The 27595-nt window shown below is 34.4% G+C and overlaps 4 protein-coding genes across 9 annotated transcripts in view; 2 read left to right on the top strand and 2 right to left on the bottom strand.

Moving 5' to 3' along the window:
- Positions 1 to 13113, top strand: part of LOC130613207 (venom protein 302-like) — a 31379-nt gene extending 18266 nt beyond the window's left edge. Inside the window, exon 4 of the mRNA XM_057434545.1 lies at positions 13070 to 13113. The gene's annotated coding sequence lies outside the window, so the exon portion shown is untranslated. The remainder of the gene's footprint in view (positions 1 to 13069) is intronic.
- The window catches only part of LOC130613201 (E3 ubiquitin-protein ligase rnf213-alpha-like), a 188388-nt gene that overhangs the window by 11313 nt on the left and 149480 nt on the right, over positions 1 to 27595 (top strand). For 4 of the 5 annotated variants that reach the window (XM_057434532.1, XM_057434533.1, XM_057434531.1 and 1 more), the window contains exon 1: positions 16232 to 16529. The exons of the other annotated variant lie outside the window; for it this stretch is intronic. In XM_057434532.1, the coding sequence (XP_057290515.1) occupies positions 16274 to 16529 (256 nt within the window). In that variant the 5' untranslated portion in view covers positions 16232 to 16273. Of the gene's footprint in view, positions 1 to 16231; positions 16530 to 27595 lie in introns of those variants that run through there. 5 annotated transcript variants of the gene reach the window in all.
- LOC130613204 (uncharacterized) lies at positions 525 to 5675 on the bottom strand. Its single transcript, XM_057434542.1, has 3 exons — positions 3771 to 5675; positions 2319 to 2407; positions 525 to 2188 (listed from the first exon to the last, which is right to left on the bottom strand). The coding sequence occupies exon 1, from the start codon at positions 5522 to 5524 to the stop codon at positions 4520 to 4522; it is 1005 nt and encodes a 334-aa protein (XP_057290525.1). The 5' UTR covers positions 5525 to 5675; the 3' UTR covers positions 525 to 2188; positions 2319 to 2407; positions 3771 to 4519.
- Positions 5567 to 10298, bottom strand: LOC130613205 (uncharacterized). 2 transcript variants are annotated; one of them, XR_008975625.1, is made up of 6 exons: positions 7686 to 8050; positions 7380 to 7575; positions 6563 to 7217; positions 6270 to 6449; positions 5781 to 6142; positions 5567 to 5703 (listed from the first exon to the last, which is right to left on the bottom strand). XR_008975625.1 is itself a non-coding variant. In XM_057434543.1 (5 exons), exons 1-5 carry the CDS (start codon positions 10114 to 10116, stop codon positions 7186 to 7188), a joined length of 459 nt encoding a protein of 152 aa, XP_057290526.1. In that variant the 5' UTR covers positions 10117 to 10298; the 3' UTR covers positions 6904 to 7185. The 2 variants fall into 2 exon arrangements, 1 of the variants encoding a protein (XP_057290526.1); XM_057434543.1 differs by lacking the exons at positions 5567 to 5703; positions 5781 to 6142; positions 6270 to 6449; positions 7380 to 7575; positions 7686 to 8050 and adding exons at positions 9025 to 9061; positions 9276 to 9332; positions 9557 to 9829; positions 10057 to 10298 and having other exon boundaries at positions 6904 to 7217.

Raw genomic sequence — 27595 nt, 5'->3', positions numbered from 1 at the left:
TATACACTACTTTTACTATTGGTGTTACCATAGTTAATAGAAAAAACACTGGTTCGGAAGATCAAGAATAACCTATTCAATTATGTTATTATTACGCATATTTGAATTTAAAGTGACATGATAATGCACAACTCATTTGCCGCGTATAAAACTTCAGTTAAAAACACATGAATTTGTTAAAAGTTTTGTTGTTTTATTTTAAAAAATATCTATACAGTTTTAAAATAAATCTAAAAACCGTTAATAAAATAATATTTTACAAAAAACATTAAAAATTAGTTAAGAACAAAAATATTTACGCATAAATAATGGTCTTCAAATAAATGTTTTACAGGTAGAAAGTTAATGTTTAGTTAGAATAGGAAGCCATCATAAGAACGAAAGTTTCGATACAGGTAACCATGTTATAAAAAGGTAAAGTAATAAATTGTTCAAAACAATTCGGCAAAACTTAGCACACAAGATGCCAGGTGTAAATTGTAGTGTATTCGGGTGCAGTATGTGTAGAAGAACAAAAGGCATTGGTATTTTTAGAATTCCTGCAGAACATGTTCAGAAAGAGTGGCGTCAACGGTGGCTGTCTGAAATAACCAAAACTAGAGTAGCAGATGAGAACTTTAAAAAACATATAGCTAATAATAATGTTTATGAATGCATCATAAAGAAGGCATTAAGTATCCTTTCTATACTGCTTTAGGTCTTTTTAGATTTTTAGGCTAAAATGTACTTAATTTGTTCTTAACAATTCTAAATAAATCTTTTAAAAAATGTCTCTTATAGTTGTTGGGGCAAAGATGACGAAGAAGAAATTAAAACATGGTGCTATCCCAACATTAAACATGCCAGCAAAAAGTTTCAGTAAACAAGGTACCTCAAGACCACCAAGAAAGACTTAGAGTACTCCTACAACTATTAACCCCTATTACAAAAACCTTAAGATTTAAACACACGCATTAAAAACTTAAAATCCTTGAATGGTTGTGAGACATTTTTAACTGACAATACTACTACATTTAAAAGGTTTACACAACCCTGGAGTGAGCCATACTTAGAAGTGTGTATTGATGATGGTTTGGGCTTCACAATTCACGCATATAAGTGGTTACCGTATGGCATATAAGTGGTTATTTACCGTATTCTTAGTCTGTTATAAATGATATATTATCATTTTATAAAGGTTTCTCAACGGATCTTTTTATTTCTTTACGTAATGCCTTTTTACTGCTTGTTTTTGCTACTCAGTCTTTTTGAGCGATATCTCTGGCATAAGTACTCGTACCGTACTCTTGTATACAACTGAATTATTGAAAACAGTGAGTTTTTTTCAACTTGTGTAGTAATAGGAATTTCTTCAGTAGAAACCACTTTAAAAGAGTCCTTGATATGATACAAATTTGCGAATTCTGATATGATTGATTTGATGTTAATTTTTCTCAAACTAACATCTTTAGTCGGAAGTATTTTTCACAGATTATTAATATTTTTTGAATTGGAAGAGAAATTTGCCATAGTCCACCTCGATTTAAATGAGAAATCAAATTATTGATTTCTTCCCCCTTACTTGCTTCCATAAGTGCTATTGCTTGTTGGTATTCCAGACTCTTCCAATTTTTTGAACTTTTCAAATTTCTGTGAAGTTTGAGTAAAATATATCCCCCACTATACTGGAGTCCTCCTATTTCCTTTTCTGATATATTAATATTTTTGTCAGCAGTAGCACATGTAGTTTTATTAATCGTAGACCATAATAAGTAACCAAGCTTCATGAGAACTATTTTGAAGTATTTACTGTTTATCGATGGGGGTATAAATTTATAGCATGTGTAACAATATTTGTATAGTATGAAGAATAGAATTTTTCTGATGATTTGTTATGGCTAATTTTATGTTGGTGAAGTTGATGTACTATTTTTTGTGAGATAGCTCTGTCAAAACCATACTCTTCATATGCTTGAAATTCTTTTGAAATAATTTCTGAAAAAACATTGTCACTAGTAACTACATTTTCCAATGCCTTTCTTAAAAGTTTAGTTATAAATTCTTCGTCAACTAGTTCTTCCTTTTGTTCATCTTCCTTCTTAGCCTCAAGATCATTATTATTGTGCTTCTTAATGCAATGAAGTTTTAATCCACCTTTACTTTTGCACACTTTGTCACATACTTCACAGGGAAAGTTGCCAAGTTCGATCTTAAATGATAATAATGTGGTCATATTAACATTTTCTGTGACATACAAAAAGCTTTCCCTCTCTCCCCAGCAGCCTAGCTGTCCTACATTTTCAATCAAAACAGCACAAACAAAACAAAACATTACTTACGTCTTCACATAGATCGTTTGAGAATTCATTTATATATTCATCTTCGTTTAAAACTTCAATAATATCTTCAAAGTCATCCTCAAAAGTATCTAAGAATACCAAAACACTATCATTTCCTCCTACATTAAAAGCCATTTTGAAATGATCGTGCATTATCAAGGTCACGTGACGTACTTATAAACACCGTTTGAGAATCCTTTGAAGTTTGCCGATCTTCCGAACCAGTGTTTTTTCTATTAACTATGGTGTTACACATGAAAAAAGGACTATTTGTTTAGTATTATTTTGTGGTAACATCCTGCCATTCTCATTCCTTCCTGTTATTATGTCAATTTAGAGCGATGTTATATCTATTTCTAATGTTAAAAAATAATTATTTGAGGAAACTTTGTTAAAAAATATTTGTTAAACGTTTATATACCTATTTAAAAAATGGCAGATTGTCCTACTTTTTAAAAGTAATTTGACTTATTTTATTATAGATGGATGTAAAAATGTGTAAAAGAAATTACAAGGCTGGACCACCATACCAAGTTGAACGTTTACATTCCAAAAAGGGCCTCTGAACCAGTAAATTTTTTATTTTGTTTGAATTTTGTATTGTATATATACTTAGTGATTATATTTACGATGTAAAGTTATGTATATTTCTACATATTTAAAAAAGTCTGAACAAAATTCCATCAAAGTTGTTTTATATTGCATCTTCCAAAGTAAGTTTGAAAAAATACCCTGTATCTCTAAGAAATCTATACACATGAAATTTGCCACCCTTCAGAAAACGTATGGCTGTAACTTTTAATTTCAAAAAACCATCCATACACATGGAAAAACCTTGCTTTTACGAATTGGCTTTTTAGCACAAAATTCCGAATTATAAAGAAATCCATATTCATTCATGATAATATGTTAGTAGGCTCCATTTGTGTTGTTTGGTTGAATTTTAGCCTGAAAAGGGATTTTGATTAGAAAAGATTCCGAATGAAAGGCGGGTCCGCGACAATTCTTCCTTCTGTGGGATGAGTTTATGATGTTTCGTTAAATTTTGGTCTGAAAAGGGATTTTGAATAGAACAGATTCCGAATGAAAGGCGAGACCGCGACAATTCTTCCTTCTGTGGGATGAGTTTATGATGTTTCGTTAAATTTTGGTCTGAAAGGGGATTTTGAATAGAACAGATTCCGAATGAAAGGCGAGTCCGCGACAATTCTTCCTTGTGTGGGAAGAGTTTATGTTGTTTGGTTGGATTTTGGTCTGAAAAGTGATTTTGAGTAGAACAGATTCCGAATGAAAGGCAAGTCCGCGGCAATTCTTCCTTGTGTGCGCTCAGTTTAAGTTTCACACTGGGCTCCTGGACAGGAGGTTGATCACGCAAAACAAATGTTAATTTTAAAGTGACATATTTTGTGGTTGTAAAGATACATAAATTGTTTCTTAAAATTAGCTTCATACCTGTGATCTACGTTTTTCTTTCATTTTCGTCAATTCAGTCGTTCCGTTGTCGTTGACGTCGGTGTTATGTCCATTACCGTCCAAGGCTTTAAATAATGATGAATTAGAGATTCTTCAAATAATAATAGTATGTTGAAGATGTTGTCAAAGTTATAAGTCGTCCACTAAGAAAGTATAAATAAAAAACTAAAAAACATAAAAACAAAGAACAGTAGCTGCAAACAAATTATAAAAATTCAATATTCATCATGCGTATCAGCATGACTTAATGCAAGCCGTAGTTTTTTATCGTAGGATGACTTCTTTTTTTGATTCCAAATATGAATCATAAACTGTGCAAAAAACATGAAATTAGTTTCGGACATATGTTTTGCAGAAGACTTGATACATTGTAGGTATGAATTAAACTGCTCACATATGGATGTGTTTACAGAGGTTAAACCAGGAAAGGATTTGCTGTTGTAAACAGACGAACAGCCGTGACTGTAACCGTGAAAGACATCGTGGAAAAAACGAGTATTTCTAAAGTACCCGGCTTCCCTATTCAAACAGTACTCTTTAAGGCTGCAGGAAAAATCATAATATATATTTTCTGGGGCGACAGGTAAATGTGTATAGAGTGAATGTGCAGCATCTTTACGACCTTCACTTCCATTTACTATGTGGAAGCCGTAGCAGTGGCCATGGATAGGGCAAGACCAAAGAAACATGAATGAAGACCCCTTTAACGCCACAACTGGGTAATTCTTTCAACATTTTGAGTTCGTAGGTGTGTCGTCATGTACTAAAGATGTGCGTTCGTTGTCAATGTCGAACTTTCGAGCGTGTCTTATTTGTCCCCCGTCTGGTGTGAAATAATACGATCGTCCATACTTTGGTGGGTTGTAACAGCGTATAACCAGAGGTTCTTCAGGTAATACGTCGTTTTCATGAATGAACTTGACCCTAGCAAATAAATGTCTTAGCACGCTTAAAGCATCGTTATCAAGACTGTTTACAAGAAAGAACGAATTGATAAAGGTACCAACTACGGGTGCAAATCTTTTTGAATTCATTAGCAGCCCTGTCATGTTTGGGATTCTTCTGTTGTCGACATCATCCAGGAATTGAGCAAGGGTTGAAAAAAAAGCACTTGGAATAACTGATCGAAGAGGTGAGTCGTAACTTAACAACCGAAATAACTTCGTCGTAGCAATTTTTTGATCGTTGCCCATTTCCATACGGAAAAGTCGACGCAAAAGACTTCGGCATGGTTGTGGAAAACACTCCAGCAATGACCTGTTTCTGTTGGCTAATTCTTCAGCAGTTAGAGATGGTTGACATAGAAAACCGTTATGAGAAGACATGATTTGTTTAAGATGTTTTCTGCTCTCCCTGATTAAAGCTTCCGCTCTCTTGCGATCGTCAAGCCTAGGGACAGTTTCTTTTGATGGGTACGTTAGAAAACATTGGTCAAATCTTCTGTGAATGGTGCGTTGAAGTTGTTCGGTATGTTGTCTTTCAACTGGCCCAATATTGACATTCTTGCGGGCCACACCAATCTTTGTTGCATCAGCTGCCAATATCTTTGGCTCATTTCCACACCAAGAGCAAGCCACACGAAAATCGACATTTTGGTTAGACGCCCATGTAAAAAACAGTTTTCTAAATGTTTTAGCTGACATGAAAGAAACAGAACTACAATTGCTGCATTGATATATCGAAGTAACTATATCGCAATGTGCAGCAAAGTTGCACTTGACTTTAGTGACCATTTCGACAAATTCCCAGCAAATATACACTCATTGGAGCCATTCCACCGAATAACACATGTGTTAGACGAACAAACCAGTTTAAAAACTTTGGCCTTCAAAATACCAGTTAAAGTATAAAGTGTAGTAACACAATCGAAAGCATAAACTTTATTTCCATTGTTGTCAACTTTCCAGGGCAACTGTAAAAAAAACACCATAAAAAATGTATAAAGATCCCACTAAAACAGCAATGCACGATACTATTAAGAATTATTACCTGACATTCACACAACTCATCTGTACAAAGGGGAAAGAAGTTCATACACGTATCGTTTTCAAACGATGCTACCAAGAGGTTTCTTTGACGACAATTATCAAGCAAGTTTCTTTCGAACGGATCTTGACTCACAGTATGAGGAAAAGGTGAATTGAATTTCCACATTCCAGTGAATGGATCAAAATAAACTGAACTTCGTCTTTTGAAACCACGTTATACTTTTGGTTGAACAAATGTTGCGTTGGCAAAAGAATTACAGGATAATTGTGTGAAATGATGGCTTTATTTACTGGTGCATCTGTATTCAGAATTTCTCTCGTATACGCGTGATCAGAACTTAAATCAACACGGCGAACGTTATGCTACAAGATATAAACAAAAATAACTTTCTCATTTTCTTAACTGCAAATTTTCCCTGTATTTACATTTAGAGAGCAAAATTTATTTACGAATAATAACACAAAGTAAATCAGTCAAAATAACCTCTACCTGTAGCTGTAATTCTTTCAACAAACGGCAATGAAGACACATCAATCCTTCCCAAGTAATTTCGCCAAAATTCATCTGCACAGTAGACATTAATACACGAAATGTTCCACAGGAACAATTCCAGACAACATCGTTATCCTGAGGTGAGGCTTCCATGAATACAATAACATAATAAAAAAACTAAAGGCAAGAAAACAAAAATGTAAAATGTGAACCATTGTGAAACAAGGATAAAAAATTGCATAGGACATTATAATCTATGTTTAATATTAAAATATGAAAGTCATTTCTACCTTAAAGTCGCCAGTTTCGGAGTCATAATCGTTCATTACAACTGTTTGATTAGTACTGCTAAATACTCTCCATTTTAAGGTTCCGTGATTCAGTATATTATCTTTAAATGCTTGATATAAAGAAATGCTTTCCATTTTATTTTGATGTTGCATGCTTTTAAATTCCTCGTCAGATATGTTTAGCTGACGCAAGAGTGTTTGCATTGTCAGTCTAGGCTTTACTCTCCTTGACTGTCCCCTTTTCTTTACAAGCGGGGCATATTCTTGACGGAGGCGATGGTAAGTATTGTTGAAAACGTCATTTAAGATAGCATATCGCTTCTGCTTTATCTGATCCACCATATTAAAATCTTCATCTATATCAAATAATTGCAAAATTAATCTTAACACTTGGTGTCTTGGTGATCGTCCGCTACCAATAAAACATTCTTCTTTCTTTACACCACTGGATTTATTTGCTTCCCATCTGTGAAAGTTGGGAATAACAGATAACGTGAAAAACTGCTCTTCTAACGTTAAAGTAGTCTTTTTACCGAAATGCTGCACAATGTATTTAAAGGTGGAATATTTGTGGTTCTGTGATGGATTGATTAGATAGTCTTTAATTAGGTGATCCCATTTACTTACTTCTCCCAATCACTCGACTTTAAAGAACCTTTAAAAATAATTAAATATATTTAAAGTGCATTACAGTGCCTTTGTTAGTTGGAAGTCAGAGTTACACATTCAGTAGAATAAGTGCTGCTTTAAAATATATCCTAATCTTTTGACAATAATTTTAAACTGCTGACAATATTTTGCATATAAAAAAGCATACACAAAACACAAGTTCTTTGGGTCTTTATTTCTGCATTTACTTGCATTCCTTCGGGAAAAAACAATATAACCAGGGGTATTTGACAAAAATCTTCTTTTTAAGACAGTGTGTCCAAGTGGTAAAGATTTATTCAGTGCTGATTGATTTCCTTGGGTTATCATTTTAAAGACATTGCTGTTCTTAGATGTCCCTTTACCTGAATTAGACAAATAAAAGGACACAATGTAAAAAAAATAAATAGTAAAATCAGAACATGAATTTATCAAAACTTTTTGAAACTGCCAATGGTTATTGTAATTAACATACTACATTTATCAGTTGAACGATGAGATTGTGCAGCTTTCACATCCCAATCATTGTATATTGACATGAGATAAGTTTCTTCAAAAGTTATTTCGGTTAATGCTGACTTTATAAGTTCCACTCCAGCAGAATGAAAGAAACCCTTTAGTAGTTCAGTTTCAAAATACCTATGCAGACACAAAAAACAGCATTTGGTTGTTTTCATAATAATAGAATAGGTTACGGTTTTGAAGTAAACATAATTTAGTCATCATAATGCAAAAAGGAAAATGTTACGCACCTTATATACAAGTAGTATTTACTGTCAATCTCAAACACTAATGGAAGGCCATAAAGAATGCAATCTGTGCAATCTGTATAGGTCGACAACAGGAGCAATTTTTTTTCTGCAACAATTAGTTGAGGCGTGCTATTATCTGTATCAATAGCCTCTTGAATATAAGTTTGAAATTTATTTTTAAGATTAAAATATCTAATAGAAAAAATCACAAGTTATGAAGTAATTCTTGCATAATTTAACCCTATTCGGTCTGGGGTTTTTCGAACATACTATGACCGGGGGGGGGGGGGGGGGGGGGATTCCGCCCCCCCTCAATAACTTTTCATAGGATTGTTCAAATTGAATCAAACTTGGCACACTTATAGTACGTCATAAAAGGAACAAAATGGGGGCAATAACTTTTTGCTTGCGTCAGCACATTTTCTGTGACGTCATCGGAAGCTTGAAAATTGTTAGAAATGCCACTATCTGCTTAAAATATAATTACTTTTGTTCTAGAGCGAATTTTTACATTCTGTTTGAAGTTTTTGAAAGCTAAATAAATTTTTTTTAACATATCTTTCGGTTTTTACATGGATCGAATAAAAAATTGCAAAAATTGCCCGAAAATCCGTTTTTTCCGATTTTCGGGTAAAATGCGACAAAATCGGGAAATCAGATTATTCACGTGTCAAAATTATTCAAAATGATTCTTCTTGATGAAACAAAGTTGTGTTGCAAGCTTCAAGTTCTAAGGATAATCCTAACAGGAGTTATTATATTTTCCCCATTATAAGGATTTCATAGAGATTTTAGGGTTAGTTTCGAGTAATGGCCAATATCAAAGCCTCTGAAAGGTATGGGACCTAAAAATTTAGCATGCAGGTGTCTAATAGATAAATGTTGAAACTCGGTAAGTATCATAGCCATATAAGAAAGCAATCAGGAGTTATTAAAAAAAACCGTCAGGGGGGGGGCGGAATCCCCCCCCTCCCCCCCCGGACCGAATAGGGTTAAATTATCATCAGCATGATTACAGTAATAAAATTTAACATAAAATGTGAAAGTATTATATATAATTACCATTCTCAATTGGTTCCTCAGATTGGGAATTAAATATCTAAAGATAATAAAAGTACAATAATATTATGATATTATGATAATATAATGTTGCTATAACACCAACCTAATAACAGAGAAATAGTTTGTTTTTATTGTTAGTTACCCATTCCCTATGTTGTATTGTGAATAATAAGAGGCAAGAATACACTAATTTCATTCTAAAAACATAAATTCTCCATTGCACTAAGATTAATAAACAATAACTTACTAACCTCTGCGTCTTTGTCTGAACATTCAATAATGCTTTCCAAAATAATATCGTCATGTGCCTGTGAAATAAGTCAAGACTGCAAAACATGTTAAAATTTAATAACATGCCAGCTAAAAAAAATGCTTACATCAGTGACAAATGTGATAGGACAATCTTCATTATTTTGTATATATAATAATACAAAATTATAATACAAAAATATTTCCTGTGCAAAATTTTAGTATTTTCTTGGCAAGAAAAAAAAATACAGAACAAAAACAGCTGCTATAGTTAGGCACTTACAATATAATTATTTCCATATTCCATCAGAATATTCATTACAGGTACTGGAACATTTTCAAATCCTGGAACTTGAGATGCTTTATCTATTAAAGCAGCACTGAAATTGTAAATTACTACATCCGGTGGATCAATATTTTTCCGTTGAGCTGCTTTCCATAGCAGATTTTTGTCTTTGTTACAAGAAACTACATAATGATTCTTCATATGGGCTACATCTAATATAGTATCAATATCATCAGATATATACTTCTGCCCATATGGAAGACTTTCAAACTAAAATAAAACAAGGTATATGTATTTAAATGTTTCTCCATAAAGAAATTAATTCTATACATGTTTAAACATTATGCGAAAACACAACGTGTTTAAAATCATCGACTTTATTATTTTACTTCCACTGTTTTGACATAAAACATATAGCTATAGCTATAAAAATTAATATAGAGCTCTGTTCTAAAACCCCCCCCAAAATTAGAAACTGCATATGGGTGTATGTTTACCTTTTCAACATCCACAGAGTTCAACAACTCACTGCAACTTGCTTTTTTTACATTTAGCATATTTATAGATAGGTAGTTTACGATTCAAAGTAAAGAGCAGTAATTCAAAAAGTGGAGGGTTTTCATCGAAAATTGATTGAATAGATCTTGCTCTAGATTTGACCTTGCAGACTTATTCTGGATACATTTTACTGTAGTTAGTAGTTAGTAATGGAGAAGCAACTGGTATTTATATTTCTAAAAGAAACCAACAGACACATTTTGGAGCTACAGCTCTAGTACAGAATAATACTCCAAAATCAAATAATTTGCTATGTTAAACACATTTTCTAGCTGGGATAACAAACGAAATACTGGCCAGCTAGTTAATAGCCATGAAATGGTATGTTTGACATAATTGCCATAATTTCCATATTACTTTTTTAGGTAGCTGTATAGCTAAATTCAACGTAATTCAACTCGTGTAGCTACCGTCTGCTTTTCTTTGCCCGCTGTTTGTTTACATTCGAATGCTGGATCAGCAATAAACTAAGCAGCCAATAAAATGCTTGCATTTATAAGAATTACGTCATTATAACTCTCTGCGGAGTAATAACTTCCCCATCCTCGAAACGATGCACATATAGTTTGTTTACCTTTATTATTTCTCAAATGAACTTGTCAAATGGGCAAATTATGAACCTTTGGTAAAAGAAATAAAAAATGGCATTTACTTTGTGCCCATTGGGCTTATTAAAGTTGCTGGTTTATATTTTTTCTAGTGTTTAGCTAGCTAGGTTGATTGGTTTGGATTTTATATTTAGTAGCTACACTAGCACTAGCATTGGTTACTACTAACTAGTTGGAGCTTTAACCAATGTTGTTGACATATATATAAACTTTATTCTCTGTTATTGGATATCTTTTATTTTTTAAAACATCTTTAAATAACATTATGACTTGGCTATCCTAAAGCATATTGTGTTGATGATATTCGGCGGAATACTGGTCTTCATGATATATATTTAACAATTCGTAATAACAGCAATGCAATCACCCAAGGTAAAAGCATGCTTACACATAAGAACCCTTGAGCCTTAATTTTTTAAAACATTATGGCATGTAAGAATGTTACTGTTGTTGTTGTTTTTTAAATTCACAAATTGTTCCGTCAATAAGTAGTATAACTATGGGTATTGTAATTTATTTGTACCTAAAAGCAAAGATCAACAACTTTGTGAAAATAATTTTTTTTAATTAGGGTGCTCTTCTTAGACAAATTTGATAGAATTAACACTTTTCTGTATTATACTTCTTGAGTTTCCAAATTTAAGCATTCTACTGTAAGAGGGCAATAGATTTTTTATAAAAAAACTGTGAACTTTAATGAAATAATAATAGTTTTTTTTTTTTTTGGGGGGGGGGTGATTCCTTTAAAACCTAAGAGAATTTTAGAAGAATAAACCAGTCACAATTTGTTTCAAGTCACATGTTGTTTCAATGCACTCCCTTAGAATGTTTAATATATACTCCATTGATTTACCCCAATAACTTAATCAGATGGCCTAAGGAAGTTAAGAAAGTTTTAAATATATACAGTATGGCAGTATAATATATGGCAGTTAAAATTTTAAAACAAACATTTGCTGATAACTAAGGTTAGAACAGCTAGTAAACAACTTGGCGTCCTAAAATTTATCTAAACTAACATCGTTTTCATGCAATGTTTAGATTTTTCGCCACCACAGCTGAACATAAAAAGGCATTATTGAAAGAGGTCTATTGAAAAAAGGAAGTTGACTGTTATGAATTAAAAAGTCTCTGACCATAAAGAAGTGAGTGAAATATTTTTTTTTGTGATATAATTTGAAAAGAAAAGTTACAATTCCTTCACATGTGTTCTAAGTAAGGTTCTAAGTGGGATTTACAATAGCTCTATTTCCAGGCATTCTCTATGGCAACAGAAAATTACGTTGCTACGGTGTGTTTGCATCAGAAAAAAAGTTAACCGAAGAAAAGCTGACTCATTAGAACAGAGAGTTGAAAGCTCGTTGTCAAATGATTCGCGGAGATAAGCTTATACCAAACACGCACTCGTTTGTTTCTATAGCAAGTAACGATAAATATGAGAAAATCGAATCAAACAAGATTAACGCGTCACACTGTGTTCTTTGAACTTGATCATACAGTTTAACTCATGTAATTCGACTCTTCAGGGGTCACGCGATTTGGTCGAAGTACATGAGTCGTCGAATTAAAGTAGTTTTGTTGTAAGGGTTTCATTCTGAAGGGACCGAAGAATTTGGTCGATTTACATGATGTATGTATGTATGTATGACATGTATGTATGACATGTATGTATGTATGACATGTATGTATGTATGACATGTATGTATGTATGTATGTATGACATGTATGTATGACATGTATGTATGTATGTAGGTATGTAGGTAGGTAGGTAGGTACATATGTACGTACGTAGGTATATTTCGCATAAAAAAGGTATAGTTACAAAAGTTTCCATAGACTTATATAATATACGTAGCATTATAATACATATATACATATATAATATACGTAACATATACATACAAAACTACGGATTAATTGCAACTTTCCTTACTAAGAAAGGTGACTCGCAGAAGACAAAAATAGTCTTATCACCGAGAACCTGTTATTTCTACGCAAAGCGTAGTTCCGCGGTGCCTGTTTGTGAGAAGGTAGCTATTTACTATTTAACGTTACAAACAGGTTTATTAACAACAAACATATCCTAATCAATATGGGAGGTCGATTTACATAACTGCATCTTATACTGGCTCGTCCCAGTCCTCTGCGTGGTTTGGAATGTCGAAATACAGTTGTAATGTTTTGTAACGTTTCAAGAGGGCAGTAAACAAAGAGTTCTCAAATCTCAGTGTGCCGTGTAAATCCCATACGTTAACCTGCTATGCTATTTTTCCTTTCATAGCAATACTGCGAAAGAATATCACAACTTTCAGATTTTACGTAAAAAAGGCGTGCTATTTTTTAGGTGGTGTGGTGCGCGATGCATGTGGGTGTTACGAATGTGCAAAAGTTGAAGACGAAACATGCTGTGGACAATTAGAAGCCCATGGCTACTGAGAAAGTCATTTGATTTGTTCCTACGCACCTGACGATCCACAGGGTCTCTCACCAGGAAACTGTGTCATGGGTATAACGAATTGCTTATTTTTCATAAAAGAACTTCTTAGTACGAACCTTTTCTATCAGGTGTTTTCCTTTTTTTAAAAAAACATATTGATTTGGAGCAGTTAGAAGTAAAGTTTGCTTGATAAATTTTAATAATGATAATTGGTGTTGGTACGCGTTCTCGTCCCCAGAGCTCTGGGGAAAGGAGTGGTATGTATTATTATATTAGAAGCAGTTTTAGAGGCACTTTTTAGATTCATGTTTGAATACTAAATGGTGGTTTTCACTAGACGTCGGAAGGCTTAAGACTGTTAGAAAGCCTCAATCGTCGTAGCATAACCATTTCGATGCTTAGTGGAAACCGACCTTACGACTCATTTACTAGAAAAGAACCTTGATCCTTTCTTTACTTTTCTTTATTTTTAGGTGCTAATGCGTTGATATCCGAACCTAATACAGTTTGGTCGAGACTGCGAAATTTTTTTGGCTGATAGCAAGATGTTTACGTGGAAAATAAACAATAACAACAACAAAAATACACAATTTAAAAAAACAGTTTATCATCGTTTTTGCAACAACTGTCTCCATGATCTATCTTTATACCGGACACTTTATCTTAAACTTCTCCTTATTGCAAGTTTTTTGTTTCCGGCGGGTTTCAGGTAGAGAGAGTCCACTGTATGAGTTATAGACTTAAATTGAGCTCGCTCGGTTTCCACGCATTAGTCCCCTCAATTATTTTAAAACACGACTAATTAAAAAAAAATACAAACTAAGAATACCCCCCCCCTCCCCTTATTTTTGTTATGTCGCACATGCTCTATTCGGCATAATACACCAAGAACTTTATTGTATTGACTCTGACATATTTTATTTAGTTAAGATTTACGTTATTTTAAGCAAGCACGTCTCTTTTCTTCTCTCTGCCAACCCACGCAACATAACAATTTTGACATACTGTATATACATATACATACAATGTTTTGGGGTTTTAATGCGTTTTCCGGCAATCTAGATGTGCTAATTTTTAAAATCTTCCTCACAGACAAAACTATGGTTTGCCGTCACGAAGACACTAAATCTAAGCCACCCTCCCATACTAAAATTGTTTCCTATGGCACTGTATGTAAAAAAATCACTTGAGAGAGAAAACACATCATCCAGTGAGACTAATAACGTAGATATGATGTATTTCAAAAAACAAACAAAACAAACAAACAACAAATCGAAAAGAATGTATTATATTTGCTAAAACCAAAACAAAAGTGACGCATTTTCTAAAAATAAGCTAATAAGACAGTAACGTAAAAATTGTAGCATAGCAACTTGTATAAAATTCACATTTAATTTGGTAGCCGTATTCAATGCTATTCTATTACCCAGACCTCTTTAAACGTTCTTTCTGAATTCAGGATAAGATTGCTTTCATTAAAAATGAATAGCGTAGTTGAAGATAAAATTTCCCACACGAGATTAAAAACTTAATATCTTTATACTCAACCTCGATCCCAGGGCCTGTTGCCTCTTCTTGTATATCTGGCAGCAAAACTGTCAATAATGTGCAGTTCCAATGAGAAGCGAAAAGCACAACGGACGAGGTTGTGCTCAGAGTAAAGTTTTTTGAAAGTTGCTGGAGAAGAAAGCAGTTGATAAGGACTGAAACAGTGATCCTTTCTAATAAATGCAAAAATGTCGGCCGTGCTTCATTTCAGGTAGTTGGATAATAAAAACCAAGTGAAGAAACTGCTTAAGCTAAGCCTATTAAATGGCCTTTTTTGAAAAAATAACTAAATATCATAGCAGTATTTACCTCCTCTGGAACGGCTTGTTGTTTCCCACAAAGTAGGGCGACCACAAGTAGATCAAATCTAATACAGCGTTTTTATACATGTAGATCTTTATCTAAAAAAATATCTTCCGTGATGAACACATATTTAACAACATTTTGCAACCTCGAACCCAGGACCGTTAGCGTTTTTTGATATGGAGATCAGCCAAAAAAACTTTACAGGCCCTTGGGATCGAGGTTGAACATTTTGAACTCTTGATCTTCATCAGAGTGGATTATCCATAGATTCAAATGAACCAAAACTTTCAATCAATCGCCTAGCCTGATTGGGTTTGACACAATCAAAGTAAGGGATTTTTTTATTGATGCTTTTTTACCAAGGTTGATCAGAAATAAAAACCACAAAAGGTAAATAGAGCATTTCATGGACTTTCTTTTGGATAAATTCAGGCATAAATAAAAACGACATAAAAGTATATTGAACGCAAAAGTGAGATTCTAGAAAGTATATCTGTAGAAAAACTAGGCATACTTTTTTTCTTCTTGAAAGTTACAATTATGTGGCGGCAGGTTAGGCAGCATGTCAGCGTTCGGTTTAACAGACTTAAAAACATTTTAGCAATGCATTAATTAATAACCTGGATGCTTATTAAAAGAAGGTTAAATTGCATGTTAGAATAAACGACGAAGGAAAATGTAAAGAACCATACAACCAGAGAAATACCAATTAAGGAGTTTTGTATGTTTTAGCGTGCGTTAAATTAGCTATGAAAAACTCCCAAAAACTGATTAATATGCGTTATGAAACTGATACCCTCCTTAGAGGGTGCTCGTTCTTCAACCTTCAAGCAGATATCTTACTCGCCTGAAGCTTCGTAAAATAATTTGCTACAATGTTAAAGAACTCAAAAATAATACGCCATATGATGCCATGCCACAACCTCGCTTTCAAGGGTCTTTTCTCTTCTTTAAAAAAGAAATTTTTTCTCACCGTCTGTGATTGTCACATATAAAATCACTGGGGACGAGGTTGACTATACCACGGGCTTGATGAAGATACACGGTCAGTTAAGGTATAACTTTAATCTGGTCAAAACGATAGTATGAACCCGGGGCTCATTTATTTCTAGGAAAACATTTGTTTTCGCGTCTGGACCAATGGACATTGCGAAAAAGCACGTGATACCTAAAAATAGAGCGTAATCATTCGTCCCAGGTTCATAAAATTTAGTGAAAAAATGTCCAAATGAAATACGGACGCCCTTTCAAAAAATTATGGAAGAAAAGTGGTGTGTAAAATGCAAGAAAAAAGTTCTTGGTCTTACTTATTGCGGTAAATGCGGAACACACCTTGTGGCTGAAGAGCCAAAATGGTGTAAAAATTGCAAATTAGAATCTTTTGATCTGTATTGCACAAAATGCGGACAAAAGCTGGAATCTTTAGAGAAACCAAAACCTGTCAAATGGTGTAAAGATTGCAACCTAGAGGGTGAAAACTTTTGCATGCGATGTGGTAAACAACTGCAACAATGTAAGTTAAATTTTTTCATAGGTACAGACGTTGCTTACTAAGCTTTATTTCAAACTTTTAATAGAGACAGGGACAACTGCAAATTGGGATAGTAGCTCAGTTAGGAGATTTTCTATAGACTAACTCAGACAATTTATTATCTTTCACAGTTAATTGCTTTGGGTTCCAGAATAGTAACACAAATTGATAGAAACAATGTATTTCTGTTGGAATGAGCAGATACAACACATTCAGTATGCGTAGACTATTTATGGAAATTTTTGGGGAATGGGTAGGAATGAAGGTGCCTCCTTTGTGCTTCGTCATATGCACAAATATATAATGCATAACCTGAGCGTCAGGATATGCGTTATAGGCGTTTTCATGCCCTGAGTGTCAGGTGCATGAGACAGATGAGATTCACTGAGCGTCAGATGCATCGACATGTCCTGAGCGTTAGGCACATGCTAATTATGGTGTTCTCTTCCATACCCTGAGCGTCAGGTGTATGAGAGATGCCCTGAGCATCAGGGGCTTCATCATGCCCCGAGCGTCAGGCACAGGTTTCTTATTCACATGATGACTACACTAGAGATGCCCTGAGCGTCAAGTGCATCGACATGTCCTGAGCGTCAGGCACATGCTAATTACTGGTGTTTTTATTCTACAATGACTTTTATCAACACATTACTTATTATTATTATTATTATTATTATTTAACGAATGTTTATACAGGATTTGCATGTCAGTATATAAAACACTGTTATAAATATGCGTCCTGAAAATAAAATGTTAAAAATATTAATATTCATTTAAAATGGTTATATACAATAGATAAAAAGTAAATATGTAATGTGAAGATTATGTATATTTGTACGGAATAAAATGAGAGACAAAAAGAGAGAAAGACTATATCGAGAAAAACAGGGAAACAAACTAAGAAACTGTCACAAAACGGTGCACTATATAGAGTCCTCAGTTGAAAAGAATGTTAACACAAAACTCAAAAAGATTGTGTCAAAAGCTAAACCAGGCTGTATGGAAAACACACTCACAAATACACTTATCAAACAAAATGTGCTTGACACAAAGCTTTAAATTCCTCAAAAATTTCACATTGCCTAATTCCAATGGGTAAAGAGTTGAATAAACTCACACCCATTGAAAAGAAGCTTCCCTTTGCAAATTCTAATTTCACTTTAGGTATAAATAAAAGAAAACCGTTGTTTCTTGTTGTTCTTTGATGACGCTTCACAGTGAAGTAGTCTTGAAAGTTATCACAGACATTACCATCCAAACATTTTTTAACAAACAGCACAGCTCGTTTTTCAATTTCTTTTCTGATCTCAGGAACATTTTGTTGAGTCAGAATTCTAGCACGATTGTCAATGGATTCGAGTCTCTTTATTTGAGTATCACTGAATTTGAGCTGAACGTTACTGCAATAGGATAATCCTGGTAAAATAATAGCTGTGTAGATCTTTCTAACAGCATCCGCAGTAAGACCCATTTTGAGTGAACTTAACAAACGTAGCTTGTTCGAAGCTCTTTTGTAAATCGTGTTGAAGTTTTCGTTCATGTTCAAAGATGGATCCAAAACAGTACCAAGATACTTATAATGTGTAGTTGAAGATATTGGAACGTCATTGTAATATAAATTCATTTGTCGTGAATACATCGAGAGTCGTTTTTGAGTTCCAAATACCATTGACTCGGTCTTTCCTTTTCTGAGATTTATTACTAATTCGTTATCTTTGAGATATTCGGCTATCTTCTCGAGATCGTAATTGAACTTGTCTTCGATGTCTTGTAACCGTTTGCTCGCAAAATATAACACCGTGTCATCTGCAAACTCTATGACTTCAGAATATTTAACGCACTCTTCAAAGTCATTGAAATAAAGTAAAAACAAGATAGGTCCTAAGATGGATCCTTGTGGTACACCACAGACAATACTTTTCTCTTCGGATGCTACGTTGTTTACTTCGCAATACTGCTTTCTATTGAAGAGGTAGTCTGAGAACCAATTCAAAGCAATTCCTTTAATACCATAAGAACATAATTTTGACAGTAATAATCCATGACTAAGAGTGTCAAATGCTTTTGACAAGTCAACAAAAATTGCACCAACTAGATTGCCACTGTCTACTTCTTTCCTGATGTTGTCCGTTAATAACGTAGTCGCCATCTCCGTTGATCGTTTTCGACGGTACCCAAATTGATTTCGAGAAAGTAAGTTATTTGATTCTAGATAATCAATTAATTGGTGATGAACAGCACGTTCTAGAATCTTGGAAACTATAGGAAGAACTGAGATAGGTCGATAGTTTGTTTCTTCAGATGAATTTCCTCCCTTAAAAAGTGGCGTAACTTTTGCGATTTTCCAGTCCGACGGTATTGTACTGGTACGCAGCGACAGGTTTATAATGAATGCTAATGGTTGAGAAAGGAGTGTAGCAGCATCTTTCAAAACACCCGGTGGTATGTCATCTGCACCGGTGGCTTTCTTTCTCTTCAAAGATTTTAATTCTTTTTCGATAAACATCTATCTTTTTCCATAACATCTATCGATCAATCGATCGATCGATCCGCATCCGGCAGACAATATACGTTTATTTTTCTCACATGGTTTCTGTTCAAGTAAACAAACTATGCTTTCGATATGAACGTTTTTTCCTTGAAGCGTGTTACATTTTATTTCAAAGAATGAACTTTAATCCTGAAAACACTATTTTTTTTCTGTTCTTCCTGTTTCCATTATTAACTCTCGTGGTGCAGATGCCGTATATATACGGTATAGCCATGGGCGTTTTACAGGCCCGCCCAGCTGTGTCACAAGCAACTTTAACAAACTGGTTTTGCTCAGATCTGGTAGTAAGACCAAAACACTGCCCTTTGAAAAGAAAGTCGGAGTCTAAAAGCGCTATGTTGTGAAATTGCGGCCCTACAAAATCAATAATTCATTCAAAAATTCTCTTCGCAAATTTTGTGAAGTCCGAGATTGTTGGTCATGTTACGGTCCATCAAAGCAGCGAAAATAATTAAAACACAGTTTTGTGTCCACGGCACACCTACTTAGCGTGTGCCAAATGCATCTAGTTTCTTCTTGTTCTTGAGTTATTTTGAGTCAATTGAAGTAGGAAAAAAAGTTGTGTCAAAAAGCCACAACTATTATTATATGGACCGGGCGGTCCGTTTAATAAAAGTTGGTTAATTCTGCGAATTTTATTCATACTTTCGAAAATTAATCTTTGCGGAATCCATTTATTGAACCTCGTGAAAATAACTTAAAAGTAGCTGGTTAGTAAGAGCAAAGTATAAAAAAGCCCTGGGTTAATTGCTGTAGTTCCCAATAAAAACACAAACTTGGAGTAGAAAATTTATTTCAATTTTGTAAGAATAAACTGAGGATAATTTGGCGGAATCGGGTGAGGATGCTAGGCTGAAGAGAAGATATTATCTCAAGCTCACGTGCGTGTTCCCAATAAATTCGCTCTTCTCCACTACATCCGGAGCTCTTCTCCTAGTAGTGTTCGCTCTTCTCCACTACATCTGGAGCTCTTCTCCTAGTAGTGTTTTCTGGCTTAACTAATCTCTCAATCACATCCGGAGCTCCTCTCCTGTGATTCCATTTCCTCTATCATACCTCACAAGAACCTACTCTTTATGAGCTCTAGCTTCTTTTGCATTTCACACCTGTTATTAACCTCTTGGTGCACCACCTCTGACTGTCAGCGCCGCATGCCCCTGCTGTTATTTCCCCAGTCATCTGTCCTGCTCGCGTGGTGCACCGTCGTTCATCTCCTCGCACCTGTACTGAATTCACCATACTCTTCCAGGGGTACACGCACATCTCTACACTTTGTGGCTGCCCAGGGCAGCCCAGCACCCCCAAATTCCCCAAATGAAAATTCATTATCCATGAGGCAATATTTTTGACGAGAACTACGACGAGATCATTCAACATGCCATAACAGGCTTAACAAATAGACTTGAAAAAGAAAACTACATGCAAGTGCCTATAAATTAGCCTTTCACAATTCGGGTAATAAAATCCCCATTGATAAAACGAACAATGGGCCAGCCTTAGCCCCCCGAAAAAACAGGTAATTTCTTAAAGCTTTTATTGAGCAAAATTTGTGTTCAATCATAGCAAAACGAATTGTGACACCTTTCCTAAATGGAGCTGTTTTGGATGCCTTGATGTTAAATGTAAATAGCAGTTCTGAAAATAGAAGCCTGACCTTATTTATTAATCACTCTAGGGCAAATGTATAATGGCTAATATGGAAGATTTCTTCATAAAAAATATCAGAAACTTTTTTCATGTGGATTACTTTTACATTAACAAAATTAAAAATTTGAAGACAAACTTTTTGGATTTTGTCATTCATTAGTTTTCAAATTTCTCCCTGGAAATTTTTAAGGTTTAAAACCCATGTCCCACAGTAACTTTTTCATCCTTATCCTAATGTTGATACATAATCTATGCAACAGCTTTTGTAGTAAAATTAAAACACATAAAAACGAAAAAGGGTAATAAAACGAATAGCGGTGATAGAAATGCTTTTTTAGATCGTATTTTAAAAGTTTAAAATCGAAAAGAGGCGATAGAAATGTTTTTTTAGATCGCATTTTAAAAGTTTATAAACGAAAAGCGGCATTTAATAGTTGTGAACCATGCTTTTCGAATGTTTCTTAGATTAAACGCGCTGGAATTTTTTTTTTTTTTAAGTAATTGAATCAACAATACATTCTCGCGCAATGTATTATAAAACTTTGCGAAAGATTTTTATTATATAATTACTTCACGCTACTACTTAAGGGAATAGCTTATCAATACATTTACACAATGCATCTCGCTATTAAAAAAAAATATAATTGCTCCGATATTTCTTCGCGAGCACATTGTTTTTTAACACGCAAATATAATCTCGCAAAACGCTCAAGGGATTTAATTATAACAAAAGACATACGACTACCGTCCTCCACGCAAAGGTGTGATATTAGGGTGTATGCGCCCAGGACTCAGGAGTGTTTCACGAGGCTCAACTCTCTGGTTTCACGGTAGTTTAACTACATTTTGCCGCTTTTTGCCGATTGTTGCGCGATTCCTTGTTTTCTGCCGTAAAATAGTCGACCCCGGCGGCAGCCGAAGTGTGGACCTTTGACCCTCTTAAACAAACAAATAATTTTGACGCCAAGAAGAATCGCGCCAAAGTGTGGACTTTTGGACTCTTGTAAAACAAAGAATATGTGACGTCAAGAAGAATCCCGCGGAAGTCGTGGAAATTTACAGTAAAGAAAGATTGAAATTAATTTACTCTACCTATTGTTATTGCCTCCCGGTAGCCGGTCGGTTGGATAGGGTAGGATTCAACATGTCTAAAGGCTAAGAGAGTTTTGTATTGACTTGCAGCAAGTAAATGGAAGGCCGGAATGAAATTGAGCAATGTTGCTAAAAAAAAACATGACTGGAAAACATTCTCTGTGACGCCTGGGATTGCAGAAGAAAGCAGTTTGGCAAAATAAACAGACTTTTGAGTTAACAAAATTATAGCATTAACTTTATAATGACAACGTTTTCAGGTACATCTGTTTACTTTTAATTCCATTGATTCTTAAGCTTTCTATTGCTGTGCTAGCAAGTTTGAGCATGAAACTGTTTATAGTTTCACTTTCAACAATTTTAAAAAGGCCTGTCTCAAACTCAAAGTTCTTGTGTTGTCTTGGGGTATATAACCACAAGTAACAAGACATTTGATAGCAATACAATAAATCGAATAGCTGCATAACAACTTGTATGTTTGCTTCGTAGATTCAAAGCTTCTGGCAATAAACACTTTTTAAACGATTTCTTAAAATGCCACAAGGCCACAGACGAGAACACTAGTCGTGACTAGCTTTGAGAGAATGACTTCGACAAGACTTGATGATGATTGGTTTAAAAGCTCTAATCTTATATCGAGATAATTCCTGGGAACGATGTTAATTATAAAATTAGGAAAAAGGCATGGTTTTAATTAATGGGTGAAATGACGAAAGTCTTTCACATTTCACTAAAGAAGTTATGCTGACAGGCATGGAAAATGTTTGTGGTTCTACCAACATAACGAAATGACTTAGCATATATACATATACAGCGCTATCCTGATTGACACAAAATGTGTAAATGTAGTTAACGATATCTGTTTTTAAATGATTTGTTTTGTTAAAAATTTCAAGTAGTTAGTGTTTACCGCATAACAGCTAGGTATTTCCAAGTTTGATTCAACATTTTAGAGTCTTAGCCAATAAGGGCTACATATTTTTGACTGAATGCTGTGCTAAATCAGTGGTCATTCAATTGTTGTGGCAGGTTGTGCTGTTTTTAATTAGCTATTGCTGCGTAAAAACCAAATTTTATATAGCGGTCTTTACTTGTGCAAAATCATGATATAATTTTGCTATTTTCATTTTATTTATCTGTTGTTGTTTATGGTGTACTATGATCTAATAATACAAATAAAGCCTATTTACAATGCAGTTTGTGTTGTTGTTGTTGCTTATTTCTCTATCTTTCTCCTTTTTGATGTGATTAAATTTTTCAAATAGAATAAATATCAAAAGTTTTATTAGTAATAGATACCCTTTTGCATGTCTTTTACAGAATATAGTTTCTCCAAATTTATAGCCTGAATATTGCCCCAAAAACAATTATATTCACCAATAACTTGCGAAAACAAGCCTGCAAATATTTTTCTGAATGTGGAAAAAAGAAGTTTTTCTGGCTAGCTAAGTATAGTCTATTATAAGATTAAAAAGGGAAAACATGAGGCCAAATTTTCACGCAGATACAATTTACTATATACAGGTTGAAGCAGGATCCTATCATGATCGTCTATCGCGGTGAATGAACATAAACAACACTATACATAACATAACGAGTTATCATAATGGCAACCTGGCTACAAGGTTGGCATTACTTGTATAAAAGCCATAATGGCTCTAGGGTGGTTAAAAAGTGACAGTTTCTTGGCTCCTAACATGATATAATATATAAAATGAAACAAACCGACCTGGCTACATGCAATATCTGTCCTGAAGAAATATCTGAAGGTTTCTCCTGATACCAGAGGTACATGATCCAAAATTTGCTAGAGTCATTGGTTGTCATTGGATGCGCTGCCATTAGCTATAGTAATTGAAGCCAAAAGATGGAGTTGATGATATTAGTAGGTTGCAGTGATAAATGCTTCTTGAAAACGTGGAGCTAGCTTAAAATTATTTCAGTTAAGGAAGTTATTACTACTACTGGTGAGAAGCTAAATCAGAGTGACTCCCTCCTATTTATAGGGCCCCTGGATTGTTGATTGGCTAACTTAGAACCTCCTAATATGGACATACTATACCCAAACCTTTAGTCCCCAACTCTAAAGTATCAACAACAAGAAAGTTGCTTCAAGTTATGACACATAGCTTTGATTTGCTTAATTGGGATAAAGATGCCTTGGGTGAGCAAGACAACCTTGTCTACCCTTAATGATGCATCTGCATAGCAACTATCAAGTATTGGGAACTGCAATTAACATGAGCTAAACTGTGTTTAGCTCCATAAGTAGGTTCTCTTTTATTTATATTTGGTAGTTTAAGGTCAGTGTTGTGCTTAAAAATCACAACAACTTTGCGTTGCTGTTGCTGCCTCATCCGGAGTAAATTAATAATAACTGCTCGTTCTCTTGTGGTTACTTCATAATACTGGTGGTTCTCTGGTGGTTACTTCAAAATACTGCTGGTTACTGTTGGTTCCTACTTTTAGTATCTACGCCTGGTTATTGAGGCTATAAATTCTCAGAAGCTAGATTCAGTAAAAAAGACGTACATAATTCTTATAATTCGGTAATGCAAAACGGTATCTCTATAGTAATACAGAGACTGTGTGTCTGTGTGTCTGTCTGTCTGTGTGTCTGTCTGTCTGTGTGTCTGTCTGTGTGTCTGTCTGTCTGTCTGTCTGTCTGTCTGTCTGTCTGTCTGTCTGTCTGTCTGTCTGTCTGTCTGTCTGTCTATAACAGGCAAAGTGGATGTGTTCATTTTACTTTGATGTCACCAATTTTCTGACGTTGCGACGCGACGTCAATAACACTACTTTAACGTCAATATCTTATATTAAACTAATGAAGCCATTACAGTTGGGACCAAACTTACCCAATTTGGGCAAGTTTCCTAACCCTGGGTTGATGACGTCAGCAAAAAACCTTGAATCCCTAATATCTCTGCAACTGTTTGTCAAAAGTACATGATCCTGTACATTTTCTTGACCAGCGTTTCAAGATTTATACAATGAAGGCAACAGGTATACAAATTTCGAAAAAAAAACTTTTGGGTTCTGAAGGGCCATTGTTGACGTCAGCAAAATTTTTAAACCCTTATATCTGATTAACCGCTCCTCAAAAGCACATGATCATATATATTTTCTTGACCAGCAGTTTAATCTACACACAATAGAGGCAACGTGAAAACAGGGTTATAATTTTTTTTGTGGATGGATTGTTGACATCATCAAAATTTAAATGACGCTTTCTTTTTAATTTTATCCTGCCTCAGTGGATTTTTCCACGGGCTTAATCGACTTACTAATAAAACTTTTTACATTTAATCTATTCAAAACATTTAATATATAACATGAAAAAGGAGGCCTATGATGCATATGTAAATAGGCTTTTGTTGTAAGGCGTTGGACAGACAAGAACACTTGTGTATGTTGTTGAATATATTATATAACTCCTCACTTGTTACATGTCTCTTGCCTACTGATACAAGCTAACACACCCACTGACCATACCTGGACTCTCCATCCTACAGCTAAAGGAGAGTCTTGACTAGAGCCCAGGTGGTCAGGGGAAAGTACAGGACAGAACAGCAAAACAAACATGGCTGACTCACTGCAAAAAAAATACACAAATGCCATGTTTGCAGGACAGGGAACACTGAGATATAAATATAACAAACTATATACAATTTACAGGTATATATACAAAACAGTTCTCCTACACTTTATTTGTATTATTAGATCATAGCAACAACAACATACAGAACAACAGATAAATACAATAAAATAAAAAATGGCAAAATTACATCAAGATTTTGTACAGGTAAAGGTAGCTACTTAAAATTTGGATTTTTAAGCAGCAATTAAAAACAAACTTACAACACAACAACCTACAAAAATGAAAGAATGAACACTAATTTAGCACAACATTCAATCAAAAAATATTTAGCCCTATTAGCCTAATAGTGCTTTTAACACCGCTTTTATTTATTGGTAACCGTTTCAGGCTAACACTTTTTAAAAGTTGAATCAAACTTGAAAATACCCTGTAACTGATATGCCATAATTACTATAAATACTTGAAATTTTTAACAATACAAAATCATTCAAAAACAGATATTGTTAACTAACATTATTATATACACAATTTTGTGTCCATATGGATAGGGTTGTAATAAGTATAAATGCTAAGTCATTTTCACCATGTTGGTAGAACCACAAACATTTTCCATGCCTATTAGCATGACAACTTCTTTAGTGAAAATGTCAAAAACTTTTGCCATTTCACCCATTAAATAAAACCATGCCTTTTCCTTATTCGAATTGTATATAATTAGCACCATTTTCAGGAATTATTTCGATATGACGTTGGAGATTTTAAACTAAAACATCAAGTCTTGTCAAAGACTTCCTCCCAAAACTAGTGTTCTCTTCATTGGCCTTGTGGCATGGAAAAATCGTTTGGAAAGTGTCTATTGCCAGAAGTATTAAATCTACAAAAGTTAACATACAAAGTTGTATTGAAGTCAACAAATTGTTATACATTACACCTTTACCAGCTACAAAAAAACCAGCTGGCTAGCTATTCGATTTATTGTGTTGTTATAAAATGTCTTGTTACTTAAATAAAAAAGAAACCAAAGACAACACAAAGCTCTTTTGACAGCAATAAAAAGCAATTGTGTATCTTACTCTAAGATCAATGGAATTAAAAGTAAACAGATGTACCTGAAAGCGTAGTCATTGAGTTGATGCTATGATTTTTGTTAACTTAAAGCCTGCTTTTCTGCCAAACTGCTTTTCTTCTGCTATCACAGGCGACACAGAGAATAAATGTTTTCCAGTAATCTTTCTTCTTAGCAACATTGCTCAATTTTCATTCCACAATCATATTTAAAACTTGCTGGAAGTTAATATAAAACGATTCCTTATCCTTATTTCAGTGAAGATGTTGCACCGGAAGGAAACGTCGGAATTGCAGCTCGCCGAAGTTGGTCGAACCTATCAAACAGACTGGCTACCGCAAGGCAATAACAATAGGAAGAGTAACTTATTTCCACGCACCCATCCCCTAATATCAATCTTTCTTTTACCGTAAATTTCAACGACTTTGGCCAGATTCTTCTTGAAGTCACAAATTCTTTTGTTTTAAAAGAATCCAAAAGTCCACACTTCAGCAAGATTCTTCTTGACGTCATAATTCTTTTGTTTTGGGAGGGTCCAAAAGTCCGCACTTCGACAGCCACTGTTTTTTACGGCAGAAAGCAAAATGTAGTTCGACTACCGTGAAAAAGATCCACAAATGTTACATCTCGATACTTCTCCATTCATATCCACAGGATTTCTTTGACAATTATCTTTACTATTTCTGTCAGCAGTAGGTCTTGTGTAGTTGGTCGCACCTCAAAAGTATCTTCCTCTTCCTCTAAAATACTGATGACTGCCATGATAAGTCGGTTCTAACTTAATATCATTTACATTGACTCTATCTTGTTTAACTATATCACCAAAGATCCTCTTCAGTTGATTTTTCATTCCGGAAAATGTGAGTTCAGTAATAGTTGCTTTTACCAGTCGTTCTTGTTGCTCAGGTAGTCTTGCATTTACCAAAAGTTTATATGCTAAAATTCCATCTGGTAATTCCATGCCATATTGCTTAGCTTTGTTGTGTAAGCGTTCAAACTCAATTACATATTGTTTCATTGTCATTTCTTCAGTTTTGCAAAATTTTGCAAAATTATCATAGTTAGTAAAAGCTAATTGTAACGTGTCTTTTTTA

This window comes from Hydractinia symbiolongicarpus, chromosome 10 (genome assembly GCF_029227915.1).
Source record: "Hydractinia symbiolongicarpus strain clone_291-10 chromosome 10, HSymV2.1, whole genome shotgun sequence".
In the NCBI taxonomy this organism is placed as follows: Eukaryota; Metazoa; Cnidaria; class Hydrozoa; order Anthoathecata; family Hydractiniidae; genus Hydractinia; species Hydractinia symbiolongicarpus.
Note: the sequence above shows the minus strand (reverse complement) of the source record. Positions and strands in the feature narration are given on the sequence as shown.

Coding starts and splice junctions, on each gene's coding strand:
- LOC130613204 (XM_057434542.1), bottom strand. CDS start 5,524: ATGGTCACTAAAGTCAAGTGCAACTTTGCTGCACATTGCGATATAGTT.
- LOC130613205 (XM_057434543.1), bottom strand. CDS start 10,116: ATGCTAAATGTAAAAAAAGCAAGTTGCAGTGAGTTGTTGAACTCTGTG. Junction 9,062..9,275: donor GTTCAGACAAAGACGCAGAG/GTTAGTAAGTTA, acceptor TATTATCTTTAG/ATATTTAATTCCCAATCTGA. Junction 7,218..9,024: donor TGAGGAACCAATTGAGAATG/GTAATTATATAT, acceptor TTATTTTTAAAG/GTTCTTTAAAGTCGAGTGAT.